This window comes from Malurus melanocephalus, unplaced genomic scaffold (genome assembly GCF_030028575.1).
Source record: "Malurus melanocephalus ecotype Western Australia unplaced genomic scaffold, MMel_1.1 scaffold_280, whole genome shotgun sequence".
NCBI lineage: Eukaryota > Metazoa > Chordata > Aves > Passeriformes > Maluridae > Malurus > Malurus melanocephalus.
Genome location: NW_026623512.1, coordinates 616,740 through 639,997, shown reverse-complemented (window position 1 = coordinate 639,997; position 23,258 = coordinate 616,740). Strand labels below are relative to the sequence as shown.

The window sequence follows — 23,258 nt, the reverse complement described above, 5'->3', positions numbered from 1 at the left end:
CTGCTGCTGCAGTTCCAGCCCTGGCAGGACAGCTCGTGATGGCCACTGACACGGCTGGCATTTCCAGAGCAGCTCGAGTTCCGAGTGCCAGCCCGGGGTCAGACACAGGGCGGACGCTCAGGAATGTCCCTCTGGGTCTGTGTGTTTTGGTGCAGCCTGTAATTTTTTGTTCCTTTCTAATTTTTGTAACGTGAAGAAGCAAACATGGAAAATCTTGTTTCAATGCCCAGTTTGTAGTAAAAGATCAGGAATGTCAAGGCTGTGTAGCTGCAGTTGTTTGGAGAGCTGTTTATGGCCTGGAGGAATCCGTGCTGGGTTAGAGGTTTGCCCTGCTCCTTCTTAAAGCTCTTCCTTCTGCTCACTGCTGGAATTAAATKGAGAAAAATAGGACTGGAGCCACAGTAACAAGAAGCACTACTGGATATTTTTTTTTCCTTTGTAGACTTTCTGCAGGCAGCTTTTTGTGAGATGTATGACATTTTTTCATTCCTTCACCTSGCCCAGATTGTTCCCTCTGGCCACCTCAGCCCTGGAGGCTGTGGCTCCACTGTCCTCCTTCCACTGACTCTGCTTGGAGTGCACATGCCTGACAGTTCAGATGGTGGCTTTGGCACAGTTTTGTACCTTCTGACCCCTYGTTGCATGCCAATTTCTGCAGCAGCCTTGGTCTCAGTAAGCTCTAAGAGAAACACAGWGCCCTCCTTCACATGGGTGAGCTGTGGCTGCACTCACAGTCTGAGCAATCCTCCATCCTCCCATCACCAACGCATGAGTTCCAGGGTGGGGAGTCTGAGGGTTTTTTAACAAGTTGTGTTATTTACACAAAAATTCTCTGAGTTGCTCTCTCATCCTGCCTTGGGCATGCATTTATTTCTTGATGTGGGTGTTCTTGTCTTGTTTTAATTGGTTTTTTGTTGTTTTGTTGTTTTTACTCCTTGCTTCACTTTTGCAAAGGTTTTTGCTGAGTTTGTCTGGTTTCCAGGCAGCTCGAGGGGAGGAACTCSTGCAGATGCTCTCAGCATTCCCCACCCCAAGCTTTAGCCTGAYGGGCTTATCTCCTTTTTATCCTGTGCCCTGGTAATGTAATATTACAGACAATCCATGACAGAGCCCAGCCAGGATGAGTTCATGCCAATTACACAAGCTTTTTCTATAAAGACATCATCTTGCTCTTTTAAGCAACTCTGTTACTTGAAMTGGTGTGTAAATCTTGGCAATGCAGTGCGGAGTAATAAATAATAAAACAATTCTTTTGAAAAACAATAAAGACATATGTTTGACTTTTTTGGTGATATGAACATGTTTCTTGTAGAAGCTTTATTTTGCATACTTTAAATWCAGAGAATATTAGTTTCTCTAATGGCTCCATTACAGTGGGAACCTTCATCTTGTCTGTCTGCACAGCTTCAATCAGGGTCACTRAGCCAAGAAATTAATTAAAGGGAACTCTAAGGTTGCTAAAATAACTTTAATTTKGTCCTTTTCCCCCCAGCATTTTTGCCCCATGAGGGGAGGTGTGGAAAGCTCAGTTGGCATCTCATGACAGCCCCTCAGTGGGAGCATGTTCASTACAAAGGTATTTTAGCTGGCAAACTCCAGCTGGAATTTATTGCCCATGTGCAGTCTGAAAGTTTTCACAGACTGAAAAATTGGCCAAATTTGGTCAAGCTGCATGGAAATTACAAAATCTCATCACTAACATGAGACCTCTTGGCAAGTTTCTATATTTCTGCCTTGAACAATAGATGTGCTAATGCTCCCTAGTGAAAGTCTGTCACCTCAGGGTCTTCCCCGAGCTCCTGCTGAGGTTTCTCTGAGCAGGTTTTGTGACAGTGCCTCTCCAAGATTACAAACTAAARCAGAAATCCCATACAGCAAACCTTGTCAAACATTTCTGCTCTGGATGGGTTTATAATCCACTGGAAAATATTCTTGTATTAAAGAATTTTGGACTGCCTAAATTGTTAATCATTATGAATGTTGAAATGCCTCGGGAGAGGGGTGGAGGGAGGTGGATGATTCTTGCTGAATGATGGGAAACACAGAATGCAAGGTGAGGAAAAAGAAATGGAAGGAGTAGAGAAAAGAGAGAATTATTCAAAGGATCTAGAGGTAAAGGCAAATTGTAGTCTTTACAATGTAAAAGAAAACCCCAAAAGTGTGCCAGTGACTGAGCTGGAATGAAACACCCTTAAACACTTTGCCTAACCATGTCCTGCTCCCAGGTCATGGAAACTCACAGCTAGTGCCAGGCTGTGACCTTAAAGAAGCATTTCCTTCCTCTGGTGCAAAGCTTTTTTCAAGTCCTTTGTGTGAGCAGAAGCTGCTTTCAACAATCTTCTGTCTAACCAGAGAGCTGCTCCTTGGTCCCAGCTGGATGCTGCCTGTGTGAGGGTGAGCTGGGATGCAGAGAAGGTGCTCTGTGGGTGAGATTTGAACACACTTCACAGGCGGGGTCTGTGCCTCTGGGATGCTCTTTGTTCCTTCCTTGCTCTCTTTGCTTGTTGTATCCCACAGCACWCATGTTTCATTCCCTCTTCCTTCCTTCCCTGCCAGCTGCTGTCATTTGGGTGTGTGATCAAATACCCCTGTGAGGAACAGTGGGAGATTCTGGTGTGGTGTTGACTGGAGCAGAGGAAGCTACACAAACAAAATGTTTTCTGCCTGAAAGAGTCTGACCAGCTCCAGTCAGGACCAGTGCTTGTCCCTGTCCCACACAGAGAACTCACCTGCTTGGCTCTGTGCAGGGTCTGGGTGTCACCAGTGTCACCTCATAGAGGTTAAGAAGAAGAGCAGGAGCTCATGGCAGCTGCAGRGAGAGGCAGCATGAGCCTCAAGAGATCCTTTTGGAACATGATGCAGAATCTAACTGAGATTGCTGCGCTGTGTGAAACACTTCACAGTGCTGATCTGTGCTGACTCACCGAGCTGAGGCTGTCCCTTATTTCAAGCTGCTCTGCTCTCTTAAGATGCCTTTCAAATATCTTCCCTGCAAAGATGAAAGATGCTAAGAAGTGGATCTTAGAGCTGCCTCTCAGACTCCACTGTCTCTTATATATTAATCCAGAAACATGTGAACTTACGGACAGGAGTTCTCAGGGGATGTCATACAAAGAGTTCATTYTGAAACAAACAAAATCCAGTCCAGTTTTCAAAATGAAACTCTTATAACTCACAGCACCTCTGTCCCCAGTACCAGAAGGCCTAACTTTGGGCGAGATTTGAGACCAAACAGCGTTTAAATACAAAGAGGTTGAAGGTGCAAAATGTAGATCCAGACTGCATGGTCACCCAGACCTRGGATCCAGGCTTGGGAGGGATGGAAATCTCAGAACTGAGTAGCTCCACAGATTTACATGAGCATGAGGATGCTTTTCTTACCTTCTGACTTTTGGGGCCTATTATGTATGCAAGAATTTAAAAATAGTGTTTTCGAGTCAACACACCATTTTATCAGCTGACCAGCTGGGATGAGTGGTGTCTGTCTATGCCCTTAATGAATGTGTGCCTCAAGACAGTAGGACTGCATGTGAAGCTTAATTAAGATTTGCAGAGGACTTTCTGCTCCCACCCCCCAGGCTGCTGGTACCACACTGGAGGGAGATTGGGGCCTCACTGCTGGACACAGATGGTGGAGGTGCAGGGAGTAACACCCATCTGGGAGCAGCAGCAGCAGCAAAAACATGTTCAAAATCATCCCCATGGGGCTGTAAACATGTTAACATCAGCACCAAGGCACTGGACAAGGTAGCCAGTCCAACACAAACCTTTTGGCACCAGCTAAGGGCAACTTTTAAATTAAAAGGAAGGTATTTCCTGCATGCTGCTTTTATGCACTTACACATCATCATGTGCCAAAAGGAGGAAGGGGAGAATTTTTAAAACATTCTCTACTTTCTGTGTTTGCTCTGGGAAAAGATAAATATTTCACATTAACTATGTTCGTCTGCCAGTTTTTGTCGTGAGAGCACCATCTCCAAATGGTGGAGCCTGTGAATTATAGTGGTAAACGCTGTATTGCTTTGACCTTTTGAAATGTCTCCAGCATGACTRGCTGCCTGTCCTCCCCTTCCCCCAGAGGTCAGGCAGGTTGTAAATATAGGCGAAATGGAATAGCCAGATAATCAAATTGAACCTATTTCACTGCAGTGCRGTGCAATCACAGCACAGCGAAATTCCATCAGCGTCGGAGGCTGCCTTTGGAGTGCCACAGMAATCGCTTTGTAACTGTCCACACAACCCGAGGAGCAGGGCTTGTCGTCTGCCACAGCGTGGGCTCTGCATTTTTAARCCTCCTTTAGCAGAGAAAAAAAGAAAAAGAAATCCCAAAGCCACACAAAAAAAAGGGTAAGGAATAGGCTGACATTTAAAAAAAATAATAAAAACGCATCAACTGAAAAAATTACCTTGACATATAGGATGATTGATAAGTTATATTTGCCTTGTTGGTTGGTTGCTTTTTATATTTTTCTTTTAAAGACTTTAAAATGATTCCTCTGCTCTGGAGCAGATAACAGAATTGCATCACCTGAKCGTGCCTTCTTCAAAGAGAATAAGTACTTTAGCCATTATATTAGCAACAGCATCAAAGTACAGCGCATAAGCAGTGATACAAAGAGCACCATAACTCTTGTTATTCATGAGGATGAAATTTAGGAGCAATGTCCCTTGACCAACAAGACAAAAACCTGGAAGCTGAAATCTGTAGAGATGTTTTTTTGATAGTAGGAGCCAAGCACAGCTCTGTGCCTCTGTTTCTTGCAAGCCCAGAGATGCTAGCAGTGGGGTAGCAGGGCATAATTAATGTTTACTTACAATCAGCATCTTTCTGTGCCAGCAATCATAGCAGACTGAAACTAAGCAGGGGAACCAGAAACCCTGCTGCTTTCAGCTGTCTGGAACAATAATTACACAGTGCCACAGCACCTCTGGGAGTCTGGCACCATTTATCCTCCCCGACTCTCGGCGTTGGTTACCTGCCACAGAGCAATCCCCAAAGCAACCAATCCTCAACATCATTTTCATACAAAAGGTGGAGAGAATGATAATGGCTAAGCTATTGCTCTGCCTTCAGAAAGGCGGCCTGATGGCTTAATTGAGGTTAAAATAAGCTCCAATCAGAGAGGTAAAAACTTAACAGGGCTACTTAATCTTATATAAATACAAGAGAGATACAAGTGCATGAGGAGAGAATAATAACTGACTCTGGTGAGGTTTCTATGGAGAATAATCATTAGCCAGGCAGTGAACAGATTGGACTGGGAACAGGCTATTTAGCATTCATGCCCTGGTGGTAAAGGCTTTGAGCTGGAGCCTAATTTGAATTTTAGGGTTGGGTTTAAAAAGAAAAGAATAGAAAAACCCACCCTGTCTGGAACGAAGCACCATTAACCGAATTTTTGCCTTAGACTGTGTCAAAGAAATTCGACTGACTCTTACTCTGTCACCTAAGTGCAGATTGTCTGATACAAGAGAGAAGTAATTGCAGGGCACGAAGGCGTTCAGTWGTCTCTGGAGCAGGGATTTGCCCTGCCCAGGGCAGTGTCCTCAGCCCTGTTTKTACCTCCCCCCTCTCCCCATCCTCTTTGTAAGGCTGAGCAGGCAGCCCAGCCTGCCTGCCCTTCACCAGCAGCACTGGGAATGCTACCAGGAAAATAAATGAAAAGAGAGTTTGTTTTCTGCTTTACATTTTCATTCTCAGAACTAATTCCCTTTTCAGAGCTTGAAATTAAAATACTCATTCTTCGGCAAATTGCTGGAAAGGTTTGGCAAAACTCAGATGTTTTTATTTTTCAGTCTTGTAGATTGTTGCTTATCTATTTTGATAAGTTAAATGAGATGTTCGATTTCAGAAGTATTTGAAAACACTTCTTTCATGTAATGGCCCTTCAAATAGGAACTATAATTTCAATTCTTTTCTGCTCTGTTGTTTTTTTTTTTTTCTTTTTATCAGCAGCTTGTGAGAGTGGTTTCTGTTACAACTACTTTCTTTTAAAYAGACCATGTGAAAAAATGCAGTAACTAGCAGGAGATGTGCAGATCCTGCCAAAGTACAGTTTCTGGGCTCTGTTTTCCTTAGTGTGTATCCCAGTGATGAAGTGATGCCTTTTCCCCACCGGCAGCTCAGCTGACACAATCCCATCCCAGCTGCAGCTTGATCTGACCCCCAGATCTCTAGCTGGAGACTAAAATAAAGTTAGGACCAAGTACARTTTTGCTGATTGTATTCCAGAGTTTGTTTATTTTAATGTACCTCGAGATTCTGTCTCTCCTCTTGCTTTTTATGTAGTATTTAGTAAAGCATATMTTGTTATTATACAATATTTCCAAAACATCTTACATACACCATGATAGAATCTTTGCTAGGGGCTTCTTCTATTTACTCACCAGCTTTGCTTATTCCTCCCCATTTTCCCAATCTTAGCTGGAAGTCCTTCAGCTTGTGTCCATCAAGAGAYAAAAATAAACTGCAGCTCGGTGTAGCTGGATGCTCCATTACCGTTGTGAAGCACGAGAGTCCTCAGGAAAGCAATGAAAAATTACCCCTCTCCAGGCAGTGAAAAATGTCAGGAGCCTCATGGTCTCCAAGGCCTGAACGGAGAATAATTATTCTGTGAACAGATTGCTCCATGGCAGGAACCTCGCAGCGCTCTCAGGGACTGTGAGACCCCTTCAAAAGGGAGATCAGAGCCCTCACGTGGCACTTTTTGGGAGAATAAAAGGTGAGGATAATAACACTGTATTCCCAGACTGGCTGCCTTCATTRAGGTGAGTGGTCCTGTGCCTACAGGACTGTTTACAGCCAGGAAAATAAAGGATAAACATGATCCAAACAGATAATTGGGAGGGTATTTTTAGCAAAACACACTGTGACCTTCATCCTGCTGGTATAATCACAACCATTGCAAGACAGAAAAACAAGCAGAAAAGGAGTGTGAGGTYTCAGACAAGGAGACAACTTGGCCTGGAAGTTTTCCTGGAACACCCACCTGCCCCTGTGCTGGTGAGCATTGCCAGGGCACCCTTCAGTCAGAGGATCCAGCCCACCCTGGCCCAGGCTGTGSCTCCTGCTCGTGCCCATCACGGTGAGGCCACCCCAGGGTCTTGCCCTGGCTGCTGTGCCTGGAGCTGGAGCCCTCCTGCCCACAGGGAGCGGCATTCAGTGTCCAGCTCAAAGAGAAGGGAGTATTTTTGCAGCCTGGTAGCATTCCTGAGTGTGCTCTGCAGAGCAGATGTAATGAGGACAGTGACCAGGACCAAGGATGACCGATGTGATCGGGTCAAGGCAATTCTGAAGCGATTTGTGCTTAATGGGTAACAGGGGCCAGAATTTGTCCGATATTTCACCTCCCTAGGAAAGGGTCTGACAGAGCCGAGTTCATTATCCTGGGGAAAGGTGACAGTGATGTTCTGCCACATTGAACAGGAGCAGGGTTAAGGTTGCAAAAAGAGGACTGGAGTCCTCCTAATTGTGTCTTCCCCCTCTTTTCAGTGCTTTAACCATAAAATGTCTCTGTGCAAGACTGTGAAATGCTGCTGGAGAGCTTGGTGGGGAGGGCAAAAACTTTGCCTGGGGTTTGTTTGCAGGGCAGGTGGGAGGGGGCCCAGATGGTGGGATCAAAGGAGCAGTAACTCAGTCACTGTGACTGCACCATCTGCTCTGCCCTGGCTTATAATTCCCAGTTCTCCCAACTTCACCCAGGATTTCGTGACTTGTTTGGAGACCACTTTGTGTGAATAATAAGGGAAATGAAGGCTCTGCTTCGCCTTGGGCTTTCCACCAGGAAGGGGATTGGGCCAGAGCTTCACACAGCAATGCACTGTGGGGAAATCATTACAAGTCCCCAGACAAACCCCATGGCTTTACAGGGTTTGAATTGCATTCCTTTCGTGGGTTCCTGTAAACAACAGGAAGTTCAGCTTGGCCATGTTCTTCCTGGTGCTGCAGGTGCAGTGCTGATCACCAGCTCAGGTGAAATAGTACTAAATTGTACTATTGTATTCATACTTTTAATTTGTCAGCCAAATCTGCTAGACTAAGCCAAATGTGCTAGTACCTTCTTTTTAATTTAATCTTTGTTCTGAATGTTCAGAGCCTTAATTTTTTGTACATAATTACAAGATGCTGAGAGCCTCTCAAAGTTAATTTTGTCACAAGCATTGTCACAACAAGTTTTGTATCCAAAACAATAATCAAGTTAAACGTGTTTGGTGTTACTGTGTCCAAAATCTCTTCTGGCTGCCACAACGCAGCTAACACAGCACAGTCCTTCAAGCTTTGGCTTTCACACCATGAGCAGAAATGTAATTCCAACTTTTCCTTTTCTGTCCAGCACACAGCTGGTGGGCCAGCTTGTGCCCAGCTGACCTGAGTCATGGAAGATACGGGACAGGGCAGGACAGTGTGCCAGTGGTCATGGTTACCACTGTGGGAGACAGRAGAGGGAAGGGGAACCCCGGGGTCTTCCCTGTCTCGTGGCCCTGGCCCTGTCTGGGATGTTTGTGAGGCTTTGTAAGGAGTTCTGGGGAGACAACAGCAGGTTGTGCCGGGGTGCTGCTTAGGTGACAGCTCCTGAGAGCCATTCTTCTTCCCTCTCCAGWGTCTGTGTTTTGGGGGTCAGTGGGGTCCCTTTGCAGTGCCCTGGTGACAGCAAGAGAGGCAGTTTGCCAGTGCTGCTTCAGGCTCCATCACCTTCACCCACGGCCCAGCCCAAGGAGCGGCACTTTCTACGATGCCCTGACTGCTGGTGCTTCAGAAAAGCTTCTGTTCTCATGGATAACGAGAGTTGCAGTACCTGGGTGTTGACATCACCTGAACTTGTTGTTCTGGAAAGGAGTCAGAGCAAACATTTTGTTTGCACAGACCCAGGGCAGCTGCCTGTGATGGTTTTCACTTTCCTTCCTGATAATTAATGCCAGCTCTCCTTGCCAGCACTTCTGAGTGGATGTGTAAATTTTGGAGTACTTTGATATATCAGCTGTTAATGTGAGCTTTTGCTCCTCCCAAGGACATGCCCCTGCAGATGTCAAGCAGAGTGATTTGCACAGCAGCAGGGCTGTGAATGCTGCCGTGGGTGATGAGAAGGTTTGCTCTACTGAGCAGTGTCCCTTTAGGAGAAAAATGGGAAGGAAGCTTTGGTCAGAAGAATTTATTTCATTTGATATAGACCATGAATGGCCAAGTAGAACAAGGATGCYGATGGCTCAATGGGAGGCTAATTCCATTTATAGATTCTATAAAACCAGAGAGGACCATTACAATGATGATGTCTGCCTGCAACAGGCCATGAGCCTTAGATCATGACCTGGCAAATGAGAACAGCAGCAGGGAGGAAGGAAAGGCTCCAATCCCACACCTCTGCCTTGTGCAGCTTGGGCAGCACTTCTGCCCTCTGAGACTGATGCAGGCAGAGGGGACTTTGCCTTGCCTCCAACAGCAGCACTCAACATTTCCTTGTGCTGCATCCTGCCCTCACGTGCTCAGGCTTTCTTTTCATCTCAGGGATGCAAAGAAAGCCCAGAACGCATTAGGACAACCACCTGGGGAGTTAGTTATGATTTTTAAAAGCTAATGATGCCGCCCACTGTTCAATGTTTATAATAAACTGTCTTCTCCCCCTCTTAACTAAATTGTGTATATACAGGGTAAGAAGCTGTACCCAAGGGCCCTGAGCACTTGGCTTGCTGCACGGAGTTGCTGTGCTCCATAAATAGGAAAGGWGGACAGAAATCGTTAATTTTCGTGCATTTGAATGGGGCAGGCTGGGAAGCTCAGGCAGAGGAAAGCAGCAAGCACGGTCCTGGCCTCGAGCTGCAGCGTTTTAATRCAAACCCGAAGAGGGTGCAGCCTCTTGGCAGCTGGCTCACTGCTCAGCCTACACAGGGGATGTGCATGGGGACCAAAGCTGCATGGATTTCCATGTACACTGCTTTCCTTCCATCCTGTGCCAAATATGATACCTAATGGCTCAGCTCACGTACAGCTCTGCAGCTCAGGAGAGGAACAGGCACTCTGTGACACGGAGCAACACACAGCCTGTTCTATTACCTGGAAAGGAACATTTTTTTTAAATCTCTAGTCCATGCTTTTATGCTGATGACTGCGTTGTGATGAAGTGTCTCAGGCTGAGTGGCCCGTGTCTCAGCCTCCGCCAGGGAAGCAGCGCTCTGGGCAGAGCACAGCACATTCCAGCCCCCGGGCTCCAGACTGTTGTACAAATAAGGAAGCAAAAGGTCCAAGCGGATTAGAGCAGGACTAGTCTACCAGTGAGAACAGCTTTTTCATAGCAGGAAATACGGTGGCACCCTTCATCCTGCCAGAGGAGAGGCATTACGTTCCACACAGCCATGTCTCAGTTTTCCCTCACAGAGGGAAGCTGCGAGGTTGAGCAGGTCCCACGTGTGTCACCTGTGTGTCACAGAGGCCGTGCCAAGGGCAGCACCCACAGAAGATGCACTCRGTCACTCGGTGCCAGGGGAGAACATCCCACAGCAGGCAGGCGAGCTCGGTGACAGCGCTGTGCAGATCAGCAGCCTGTGGCCAAAGCACTGCCCAGCCCAGGTGACACCAGAGTTCTTAAAAAGAGGTGATTTTTCCATTCCGTCTCTAGGTTAGTTASCTCCTTTGCTGGAACAAGTCACGAGTCAGGACACCTGCATGCAGGAAGCCACCAAGCCACCACCAGCTCAGTGCCACCCTCTGTGTAAAGGCAGAGAGCACTGGCACAGCAGCAGCCAGGAAACACCGCCAGTGGTTTGATTCTGCAGCACCTGATGAACTAGACAGGCTGATCAATGTCTAACAAGTAAATTCCAATACCTGATATAAGAAATGACAGCTTTTAATTATATTTATTTTTTTAGAAGACAGCTGTTTCTTTCACACTATGAATTAACAAGCTATTCATGCAGATTCAAACTAGTTGTGAAGACAGTTTAGCTTGGAGCTTTATTTTTTTCGGCATACTCCCACTTTTGAGCTTCATGCATTTGTTTCTTCTGGTGTGCTGAGCTCGTAACAGACAGGACCACCTGTGCTCCTCAGAATCTGGTGCCACAAGGGTTGGATCTCAGATGGGGCCCTCAGTGCCACCAGAATAAYGCTGGCAAACTGAGAACAAGTTTATTTTTGCATTGCACAGATACTGGCTGAAGGAATATTATTCTCGACTCCCATTTAGCAGTCGGGTGTTTGTGTCCAGGGGAGTTACACACCRGTGCATCCCTGAGGAGATAGAAGCCACTCAGGAAAAGATGGAGAAAGACAGGTATTCCTCTTATGCAATGTTACCTAACTCCACATGTTTAGAGCAAATTACCCTTAAAAGCATAGTTGAGCCTTCATCTGTACTGTAACAAGTGCAAAAGGAAAAAAAAAAAAAAAAAGAGAAAAGGAAAACCAACTCAAACCCACACTCTTGGCAGCCTGGCCCACTCCCAGGTCTCTGGCCTGGATTCCTGCAGCTCCAAATGAATGTTTCTTTGCTATTTTGCTTGTCCATCACACCTGCTTTGTCTGGTTRCCTTCAGTGTTTTGCATTTACTTATTCCCACACTAAGAATCTCTCTCCCCTTCCCCAGCCACCTATATTTTAGTGTAATAAGCTGTAAGATGAGGTTCTATGAGAAATCAAACCAATGCTATACCTGCTTGTTCCACTTTGCAGCTCTGAGTTTGCAGAATGCAACACAGATTTCTTTTACTTTTTTAAAGYAGCAGCTGAGTACCTTAACAAACTCGAATCTGTTTGGGGAAGTTGTAGGAAACTAATATTAGAGCTGCCATTTAATTCTCAAGGCAATAAAAAGGACCGAGAGGCCAAGTCGCCTCTGAATGTCTTTCATGTCGGTTTGTTACACAGTGTGAGCTTGTTTTACAAGTGCTCTGTTTACAAGAATGCTGGGGGAGCTGGAGAGGGGGGGAATGTTCATTTAAATCCTACATTCACATAGGGCTACTTTTGTAAAGGCCCGATCCAGTCCTAGCAGCTGCTTGCCCACAAAACTTGCCAATTGTTGGAGGCTAATTAAGATTCTCCCGAGGAGCTCTCCTCTCCCCAGCGGCTGCAGGCGGCCTCATCAGACATGCTGTCCCTCCCCCTGGCCGGCAGAATGCCCCACTGTGCTGCCTTACGTCATGGATTATGAATCAAACGATTGATTCTGAAAATATCAGGGCTTTAGGGCTCAATAAAGGTGTTCCCTTTAGGGGAAATGAGTCAGGGCTCAGCCCAGGAATAAACTGATACTGTATTACCTATAAACTCCCTTCTCTCTCATGCTGCAAGGGGAGGGTTCGCCTGCCAGGATACAATGGGTTGAGCACAAAGGGAATTCATCATGGATTTCTGGGAAGATGGCGAGGAATGCCTGGGCCTGGGCAGGAAGCATGACCTATCCACTCACAATAAAACTTCGTGCATGCAACCATGACTTTAAATATTAGTTTACATCAAATTACTGTGCATATTTGCCTTTTTTCTGTTCACTTCTCTCTCCAGCTCCAATGTGAAGAAACCCATAACAGGTACAGATCAAGCATGTCTGAAAGATGCTTGGTACTTCTGCTGTGKAGCTGAACGATAGAGCTGAACACAGCTCTAGCACTGGAACAAAAATTTCAGCTGGCACCAATACGCAATGTTGGACTTCCAGTATACTTGAGTGGTTATGGATGGCCTCAAAAAGTTTATATTCAGGCTTTAAATTTACTTCAAACCAGAACCAAATCTGATACAGAGCCAAAAGTGAAGAATATATAATTTCTTTTTAAAGAAATATGTTTCATCTAATACATATAGCTTTCCCCTGGTGTGCAAATCCCTCATTTTGATTATTTGCTAACTGCAAGAACAAGCAAGATCTTTCAAGCAGTGAAGAAAGGCAGTGTGGTGACATACCCAGTTTCAAGATGGTCACAACAAATGTACCATCAGCTTGGACTTCCTCCTCTTCCTGAATGTCTCAAGTGTCTGCCTACACTTCTTTCAATTAAAAAYAATATTCTCCCTTCCCCAAACTAAAAATTAGATTATTAAGACAACTTCACTGCAGAAAACCATACTAGATATTGTAATAACAAAATGCTTTATTTTGGGGGAATACAAGGAAAAGTGTGACATCCTCATTATCAAATTGCTTTAAAAAGGCATTCTTCCTTTGAAAAAGGTAACACTCGCAACAAAAGGTGACCGGTGAACAAGCCCTCTCACGTAGCAGCAGGAATTCTTTCTCATTTTACAGCCAAAGGCAGGGTTTGAATAATATACATCCACAGATTTCAACTTCGTTGATATTTTCTGGCAGGTCAGGGCACAGGCTCAGCTCTGCTGGGTGTGACAGCCCAGAGGAAGGCTGACACCAACCACCCAGACRGGGCTTTCGCAGTTCTCACCCAGGTCGCTTCGCAACAAACCACAAGACTTCACCATTACCACACGAAGACACCGAGAAAGCCACAAGGTTACTAATCKTCTCGCTTATCTCCAAAAACTTCTCATGCAAGCCCTAAGCTCCTGAGATTCTCGTACCATCAGTCTGGTTACAGCTCAGTGCGTCACCACATGTCCCCTCTGCTGTCAGCTGGGGCTGTGTGTGACAGGGACACAGCGATTGAAGGCGACTGACACACAATCCCTTCCTCAACGTACCTGCTCCCTGTACAGTGCGGTCCAAGAAAGGATGCGTTTCAAAGACTGCAAACTTAAATCCACCAATTACTTCTGCCCTCTCTGAACTTTGTGTTAGAATTCAAGTTGTTAAAGAAGGGGACTGTGAAGTTCCTAAAACTGTAAGGTTATGAAATAGGCATTCATATTTCAGTCCAGTGTGACAACTCTGTCACAAGTGGTATCCATCCATGCTAAGGGGTAAGATACATTGCTCTTGTTAAAAGGGGTTTGTGTTKTCTGAAGCGGGTATGGTAAACTCTGAAAGAACTACTGGTTTTCTTTATTCAGGTTAGACATAACAAATATGTCAGATACAGCAGTTAGTCTAGAAAAATACATTTAAAAAAATCTTCAGCAGACCATGCTCCCTGTAACAAAATCTTTCAAAACCAATTTTACAAATTATTCTACATTAATGTAAAAAGAAAATCTTAAATTTAGCATCGTGGATTCCATCAAACATCTATCTATCTATCAAAACATGACTTTCACTATTTGTAGATGTTAGAATTCATAATACATTTTTCTAAAGTATCCTGTACATATTAAATAAACTAAAAGGCTCTTCTTGTAGTGCATTAACAATTTAGCAAGCACACTCAGTATTTCTCCAGTACCATTTGCATTACAGTTATTTGCCCGCAAATGTAATTAACATCTAAAAGTGCACACAGTTAGATCTCCCTCCCTCCCCATAACCTGTTTCCCTGCTGAAACCCAGACATCCACTGGAAACAYTATGCTACTGTAGCTAATCTACCCATGATTAGAAATGTGTGACTAAAGTGTTCTTAAACTATACAGGAACTGAATTATATACAGGAATCAAAAGGACAGCCTGTATTTACATCAAGAATGAACCTCCACTACCACAGCATTATACCAGGAACTCAGTACAGTGTTACAGTCGGTATTCACTTAGGACTTTAGCTTTAGATCAGTATAACACAAAACTTAGCTCAGGACATACCCTGAAAAAATGAACRTGTTTATTAAATATTACTTCTATTTTGCCACAAGACAAATATCCATTSCTGGATATTCTTACAAGTTCAGTGTTTGAAATAGTGTAATAGTGTGCTGCTCTATGAAGCAGCAAAGAATTCCAGAGAGGTTGCTGGGGAAAAAAAGGACAGAAAGAAGTAAAAAAAAATAAAACAGAAAAACAGGAGAAAAAGAAGGAAAGAGGGCAGCAGATATTGCATGAAGAATAAGATTTGAATAACTAAACCAAACTGTTAGCACAAGTCTAAGACAGTCACTGCATGCAGAAACCCCTTGGAAAAGTGTCATACAGATCTGAGTAGGYTGCAATAAACAAGCTTAAGATGTAACTTCACTGAATTTTTCCATACCAGGAAAAATGGTAGGACTTTTTCCCATCAAATGGAAGGATTTTGAGATTAAATTCCAGATTATCCAGTTTGAGATTAACAGTTTTACTCTTCGAGAAATCCAGTGTATGAACCTATATTACATTTTTCCAATGATATTTTGAAAAGGCAAACTATGAACTTTTCAATTCATTTTTACATTGAACTTTGCAAAGAAATCTGAAGTGTTGTCTTTAATTTGCATTAAAGTGGTCAGACATTTCTCCTGTTCTCCCCTCCCCAAAAGTGCAAAAAACAAGTTACTGCTTGGTCCACAAACATAAAACATCATATACAGCAAGAGGTTTTCCTTCTGATGGAGTACTGCTGCCAACCCATCACTTCCAGTTTCTTCTCCAAGAAAAATGTCAGCGTCCAAAGATGGAATTCAATTCCAGGAGAATTAATTCTACAATCTGATTCTGATACACTGTGTGGACTGCTATGTTACCAGTCTCTTTCTCTGGTTTTAATAAGGTTGGACCAAAAACTATTGCTATACTTTGATAGGTCATTCGGTTCTTTTCTCCATTTTCAACAACTCTGAAAGACAAAAAAAAACCACACAAAAGGAGACTTATCAGTGTTAGAGCAATAGGATGACAGAAAAAGACACAGTCCAAAGCAAATGGCTATTCAGAGTATTTATTTAAAGAGCAGTCTCACTCTTAGGACATAGAGCTGCTGTAATTCCCTTCTCTATGAAAAAAGTTTTGTTTTGAAATGTCATTCTTGGTCCTCTCACAATCCCTCAAAAGGACTTGGCAGTAAATATCACAACTATGAAACAAACTGTCTCAATTCTGGTGCTCTGCAAGCTCATATCAAACCATACAGATATATCACTTTTCTAAAGTCCAATACAGGCAAAAAAAAAAAAAAGAAGCAGTGGGAACAATCACGCAGTATTTTGAATTCGATTATTTAAGGGAAGGTCAGTAACACAAAGCTTCTCCTTCTATCTGTTACTTACCTTTTCAGGTGTCTAAAGAGTACCTGCATCGTGTCCTGATTTGGTTTTGGCAACTGTTTAATTAAATCTTTAACAGCAGGGACACGCTGCCTTGGTTCTTGCTCTGCAAAAGAATGAGGTATAGAAACAAAAATTCAGTATTTTTGTTTAAAACTTTAGCACAAAATTGAAGAGGYTGGGAATGAAAGCCACGGTTTGCTGTGCTAATCCGAGATAGGACACTGCCATCTCCCGGCCCACCCCGGCATTACGGACAGGAAATTCCGGACAAGTCACCCCATTTATAACCGAAACATTCTTTCTACGTCCAAAATAAAAAATTGTACAGAACTGACCCAAACACCATATTCTAGTTCTGCAGACTTACTAATTGCATTGACAAAGTCATTGAAGTGGTTGTAAGTGAACAGTGGTTCTGGCAATTCTCTGAAGAACATTTTTAGGGCTCCTGTGATGACATGTATATCTTCCCATTTACTGTCATTCAAGTCCAGCTTCTCATCTGAGAGAGAAAAATAAACAATTAATGATAATACTTCAACTGTAAAAGCCCTTTTTTTTTAATAAATTATTCTTCTGTCCTTACTGCTTTCAAAGCAGTGAAGACTTGCTCTACTTGAGCCCATTGTGTGTCCCATCCTGGGACACAGAGCTGCAGCAGCAGACGGAGATGGCTAAACTCTGCCTACTGCACTACATACAGCTCCCCTTCTCCTAGGGCATTTTCCAGAAGGGAACAGGAGCTGCTGACATGACACAAAATTTACTGTTACAGCCTGTCAATCAGGAAATGAGAAGTCAGATTGTGGATGGGCTACTATTCTCTTCCTGGTTTCACTGAACAAAACACTAAGATACTGCCAGAAGAAAGGGTTTTATGCACAGAGTACAGTGAAGATGAGCTAAGCCCTCCCCCTACTAAAAAGGCAGTAGCAAATCTCACTTAAAAAAAAATTAGCTTACAATTTCAGCGCTACTGGAAGCTTAACATGCTTGCTGCTTGTCCATAAGGTAGTTATTTTGTTTGAAATGACCCCCCTTTCCTCAAATTCTATGACCATCTTTCTTTAGAATTCTGTTCYAGCAATGCCTCTATGGTCCAAGTGATGAATATTATTACATAATCAATTCTGCAATCCTGAAGTAACTTCACTTGGAAGATGACAATCATTTCTCATGATACACTACACTTACAGGGAAATCCTTTTCCTGAGCTTTCTCTGAACTTCAACAGTCTGAAAGTCTATGTCATTGTAATATAGTGAGGAAGCTTACCATGATTGACTGCAAATCTCAGCTTCTGTATCACGGCAAGATTGCCACTAACTCTGTATAAGCCATCAATATCTAAGCCTGAAACAAAAGGAATAAATCCACTTTAATACTTTACGTAAGGATAGGTCTACACAGCAAAATTAAAAGCAAAGGAAACCCACCTTGTAACAAAGGAAAAAAAAGTTAAACTAGCTTTCTTTGATGGGCAGGGCATATAAAACAAAGGACGCCTAATTTGCTGGCACAAATTTGGCAGCATCAAGCTCAAAATGATCTCTAAAACTTCCTATTCAAGTAGTAATGAGGCAACAGCTCCAAGTTTCCCCAATGAGATCAGATGTCTTAAGATGGTCCTGGTGGGTGAGCAGGGAATATATGCGAGTCCAACATGCAATAACCAAATATTTTGTGGATACAGTGTTCAATTTTTAATGTATGGTTAAGAAAAATCCAATCAAGTCATGCATAGAGAGCATCTCAAAGTTGTCAAGTGACCAGGCTTACACAGAGAGGGAATGATGTACATGCACACTCAGAGCTACCCTGAAAGAGGTAGCATACAGAATGAAAATGGGCAGCCCTTGCCTGACAGGATTGCACACTCGACCAGAAAAGAAGAAAACTGTGTCTCTGTGGTTGCTACTGCAGTTACTCAGCAGTAATTAGGAGGTAAAGAATTTATCTGAAAAGCCACTTGAATGCAGCAGGTGAGTCAGTGCCACTAAGAGGGTGAGCGTTGCCAGAATACCTGCAAGTCCCTGTAGCTCCTCAGGGAGTTGTCTGATGCAACACAGCACAATTACCAGCACCATCTGACATATCCCTTTTCCCCACAATCCACCAGTCACTCCTTTACAGAAAGAACTGATTTGAAGTGTATTGGCAGAAGGAAGAAGAGTTGGAGAGGTAGGGAAAAAAAGGGCTGTTCATTTCTGTCAGCTTCCCCTCAGGTATTTAAAAAAGGAAAACTTCACTATCTTCACTGCAGTCCTGTCTTTAAAATATAAAAAAACAAATAAAAATAAAAGGAACAAAACAAAATAACCCCTTTCTTGCAATCTTCAGATCACAATTGAAATAAAGCCACAAGCAAGGTGGAAGTTTGTCGAACTGGAGCAATATAATGGAAGCAGTTTTCTCCCCTCCCAGGCCATAAGATAGAAGCATTGACAAAGAGGACTACAGGCTGCAACAAAATCCTAAATGAAGTTCCCATGGAGGATGCCTTAGAATCCACATGTATTCCCCTGTAACACTTACCCTGAATCTCAAGAGAATGTTCACAGATTAACGGACTGGTAAATACCTGAATGATGATTATGGAGATGCCATAATCCCCTCTCAGTCATCTTTTCCAAGAGATAGGGCAAAGACAACAGCAAGAAACAGGCAAGAAAACCAGCAGAGACCAYAGCCAAGTGAGGAGTCACAACCAACATATTTTCAACAAAAATGTGAAGATGTGCTTTCCAGCATACAACCCAGAATGCTACATGTAGCTTTCCAATAAAGTGTTCTCAGTTATTAGGTAGGAAATACATATTTTCAATGAAAGGAAACAAAATCTGAGTCAATATGTGGACACTGATAATCTCCACAATTGCATAAAATTTAGCAATTGGTGTAAGTGGCTCAAGGGCATCAAASCAACAGACTGGTCTTCTGGCAGTCAGTGCATACACAGAGCAGGAACACAACATTTTCCTAGAAGGTTGATTCCAGGAAATTTTAATAGAAGGGATTGTTAGCATGCTTAAATCGTGTAAAAAGGCATGGTTGCATTTTGATAATCTCACTTTTAAGATGGAAAAAAACTTGGTGAGCTGAGCTCTTCTACTACTTCTTGTAATCCCTCTTCCCCTAGAGCTTTGCTGCCAGGAGACTGTCCTGCCTTCTCCTTAGCTTGAAATATACTGAAGCAGATCAGTTTCTCAAATATGAGGTTTTCTCCCCTCTCCCCACTTYGGATCCCACCTATGCCCTCACTCTTGAAAAAACCCAATGCTAACTCCAGATACAAGTTTAAGATTATTTTCCCCAAATAAACCAACAGCATTTTAAGATTTAAATGTTCAACATTAGGAGCGGTGAGCAAGAGAGATTTGTAAACAAAAAATTTTAACCATACCATGTTCCTCAACATGCTCAATGCACAACTTCACGAACTTTGGCACCGTGCTGTTTTCTCTTTGACACAAGCTGGTGAGATTTGAACCAAAAACTTGATCTGGAACCAAGTAAAGAGACTGATTTACAGTGGAACAGGACTCAAGTGACAGAACTAGTTCAGGTTAAAACAAACCTCTACAAAGAGCAAAGTCTACTGGATACAATTGTYGCAGTATTGGAGTGGAAATAGGAAAGTTTTGAAAAGAGTTCTCAGCAGCTTCCAGCGAGAAAAAGCTCCCAGTAAGAAAGAGCGCCAGCAGTTGCACAAACGTGAGTCTCCAAGGAAGGAAGTTTTGCTACTGAAATAATTTTAATCCATCAGGTGATACTTTTAAGAGTCACATGGTCAATACTAAAGTAGGAAATTTAATTGAGTCAAATGTGTCCTGTTACACCCCATTCCTATTCCAAGCTCAATATATATTTATTGTAATCTTTGTTAAATATCCAAACAGAGATAATGAACTTTGACCAGGGTGAAAGCTTTTGGCAATGCTTGGGAAAAAACCCTGCAAAATGTCATCTTTCACTGTACCTACTGTTTAACACAGCATTATATATTCATTTACTTTAACGTAGAGTCTTCTGACATTTTTAAGTTCTGACACAAACTTGTAAATGACAGACCTTTACATCAGAGCTCTGAATGGATGCAAGTCTGACCATGCATAGGCAACCTGGCTGCAAGGTAGAATCTAAACACAGATATTTATGGGCAAAGGTAAATTTGACTCTTATTTTTAAAACTACACAATCCAAGGGAGAGTATTTTTCTACCATAAAGTGGAACAATGAAAATCAGCTTGGACAGAGAGAAGCATCTTGCAACATCTCTGGGAACTCGAGCAACATGTTAATCCCTCTTGCTCAGATTACGTTATTGCCAAAACCTTTGAAAGATCCTTTTTATGGCTTTCATCAAAGATGCCCAAATAATGGATGACCTCTTCTGTTCAGATGCATGAGGGTGACATGGGGTCTTGAGACAGAGAAGAAAAGATCACACTTTTAAAGGGAAGGGGTGTTTGTTTGTTTAATCTGTCCAATTAGGTACACAAGTGGCCATCTTCCCAAGATCTAGTGTATCTTACTTCAGAGCTTCTGCAAAAGAGAGAGAATGCTCTTGTGTTTGCCTCATGCACAGCATCCAGCCCATTTTTCATGTTCAATAGTTGCAACAGATTGACAACTCTTGCTCCTTTGCTACTGCTTTGGGAAATCCAAGCAGCACACCAAACTGATTTTACAGTATGAAAATGGGCACTGAATGGCATTAACAGCTGAATATGATAAGGCCAGTGACCCACACCACCTCAGTCCTGGGGCAGCTACTCACGCAGMGAGCTTTAATAGCAGAATCAGTAGCAAAGGATTGAAAAAGCCCACGCAGCAGAAAGCCAGGCTAGCATGCAGCTGTGGCAGGTAAAGCAATGCAGATTAGGTAGCAGAAGAAAATAGTAGCATATAACAATGTAATTTGCTACAATTGCCTTTGACTTTAATAATTTCAATGTATACASGAGTATTTTTTTCCTTCTCATCTTAAAAGTAACTTCTGTACTTTTTATTTTCCATGTAACAAAACTTTAACGCAATTCCTTCTCCACTTGGGGCATGCTGTTTCAAGTGGATTTTTTCTTCTAGAACTTTTCACTATTTTTTCTGCTCATGCTGGGTTTGCCAAGCTTTCCATTTACTAAGCTTGTTCTGCAGCAGCCACAAAAGTACACTGGGCTTTTAAATGAAGACTTCTGTATTCTTCATTCAATAAATGTAAAACTGTACAGTGCAGATCCAACTTTTAAAACTTACACCATGCTTTTAAATAAAAACCAAACTCTTCATTCCTTAATGTCTTTATTAAAAATCCAGTCATTAGCACRCACATGTACAATTAAATTTGGCTTAGTGTTCCGTGTTGCCAATGTCAGAAGTTACGTCASTGAGCCATGACATGACTACTAAGATGTAAAGCAGAGCAAAACGTCCAAGTCTGGGAATAATGCCTCCTTATCCCAAACAAACTTTCCATCATTTACAAGTCAATTATATTTGCAGATACACAAATATATCAAACGCCACATGCAACAGAAGCACACCTGTTAAAGTATGTAGTGAGGCAAATCACAGCAGATTTGGTCTGGTATTTGCCTACCCATATGCTATTTTGACCCTAGTAGAGCACCACCTACAAGTCCTGCTAAAGCATACAAATAAATAAATAAATGAAGTTTTACAATGAGTACCAAGTCAATAATTTACACAAACACATTAACTTAAACCTGTGCAAATACTGTTCTCTCAAATTTCTACAAGTGTGACAAAAGGAAATCTTTCATAACTGTGATTCAAGAGTATGTGCAACACTCTTCATAAGCAATTAAAACAATGTATACATTCAAAAAAGGTTATGGGAAAAAGATGTTGAAGTTAAGATTCCTTTAATCTCATCCTGGTTTTCCTAAATATTTCATTTCTTATGATATGGCACATGATTGTCTGGTTCCACACGGACTAAAACACCCTTGTGAAACAGGTGAGCACAGTTTTGTACCCAAAGGGCTTTCCTTCTCCYTGTTGCACAAATGAGGATCAGCTACCTGGATTCCCAGCTCAGAAAGGTGGAATGCAGTGCATCTCAGCTAGAGAGTCCAAGTCCAAAAGGGCTCCTGGGCCCTCAGTTTTCACTGCAGTTTGGCCAGCACTGAGCTGAAGGAGAGGGCATCCTCCGAGCAGTTTAATGGCTAGTAACAGCACTCAGAAGTACAGCAATTAATCACCAGTTCCACTATACATCCAAGACTTTTGTTAAACCAACTATACACACATATTTTACTCTGAAACTAGACCATGTAAACCCCATTTTACACATGAACTACTAAATTCAGCTTTTCAAATTATGTCCTTTGTTAAAAAGGTTCATTTACCCTTAATGTAGCCTTTTTCACGGACAGCTTGTAATGTAGGGCGCCGTGTAAGAAACTTCTTGAGCTTCGTTTTGGTCKTCTTCTGATCTGTGGAATCTATATTGCTGGGAGCTTTCACTGCTGAAAAGAGAAACACATTTAGCATTACTACCCACAGAACCAACACTGCATTTATCAGCCAAGGAACTGACATTAAAAGAAAAAAATAATTACGCTCCAAAACACACAAAAACCTAWTCAAATTTGCAATGCATCCTTAATTTTTTCCTTACCTTTTAGGAACTCCTTGTAAATAGCATCCATTTTTCAAACCCTGTCATTAAAAACTTGCAAAATCAACTAAATGCTATCTTACATATGGAATGGATGAGGAAGTTTTAAAATGCAGCTATGTTTCAAAACCAATCCTGCCTCTCATTAGGTTAACTGTTTTAAAAGAAATACATACTTTCTTGAAAATATTATATATAGGGCCTGGAAGGCAAAGACAAAAAAACAGTCTGCCTGATTAACATATTTCTGTGCATAGGAAGTTAATTTCTGTGCCTAATAGACATTTAGTTCCAARATTCTGAAGGTGTAATTAAAAATGTTTTGTTTCTCTGAACAGCCAATACATCAGTAGCAACTTAGCAAAATTRTAGTTCAAGTTAATAGTCTAAATATTTACAGACGCTGTGCCACAGATAATAAAAAGGTAAAACAATTCCAATCAGTAAAGCAACAAAAGAATTCTTATTCAAAACTATTTATAACAGTCAGATACTATTTCTGTGCATTTGATATCACCCTGAAAAGAATTAATTTCACCACTGTTTATTTTTCCCTATTTTTAATGRGYCATACAGCAGGAGCTAAAGACATTTCACAT

At 42.5% G+C, this 23,258-nt stretch overlaps 1 protein-coding gene across 7 annotated transcripts in view; it reads right to left on the bottom strand.

Moving 5' to 3' along the window:
* Nucleotides 1–14,637: 14,637 nt before the first annotated feature.
* ARHGAP12 (Rho GTPase activating protein 12) overlaps nucleotides 14,638–23,258 on the bottom strand; it is a 74,665-nt gene continuing 66,044 nt past the window's right edge. For 6 of the 7 annotated variants that reach the window (XM_057376535.1, XM_057376538.1, XM_057376532.1 and 3 more), the window contains 6 exons: nucleotides 22,388–22,507; nucleotides 19,420–19,518; nucleotides 17,292–17,369; nucleotides 16,384–16,518; nucleotides 16,017–16,119; nucleotides 14,638–15,586 (listed from right to left, as the gene is read on the bottom strand). In XM_057376535.1, the coding sequence (XP_057232518.1) occupies nucleotides 15,412–15,586; nucleotides 16,017–16,119; nucleotides 16,384–16,518; nucleotides 17,292–17,369; nucleotides 19,420–19,518; nucleotides 22,388–22,507 (710 nt within the window). In that variant the 3' untranslated portion in view covers nucleotides 14,638–15,411. The remainder of the gene's footprint in view (nucleotides 15,587–16,016; nucleotides 16,120–16,383; nucleotides 16,519–17,291; nucleotides 17,370–19,419; nucleotides 19,519–22,387; nucleotides 22,508–23,258) is intronic. The other variant, XM_057376531.1, reaches the window with a different exon arrangement.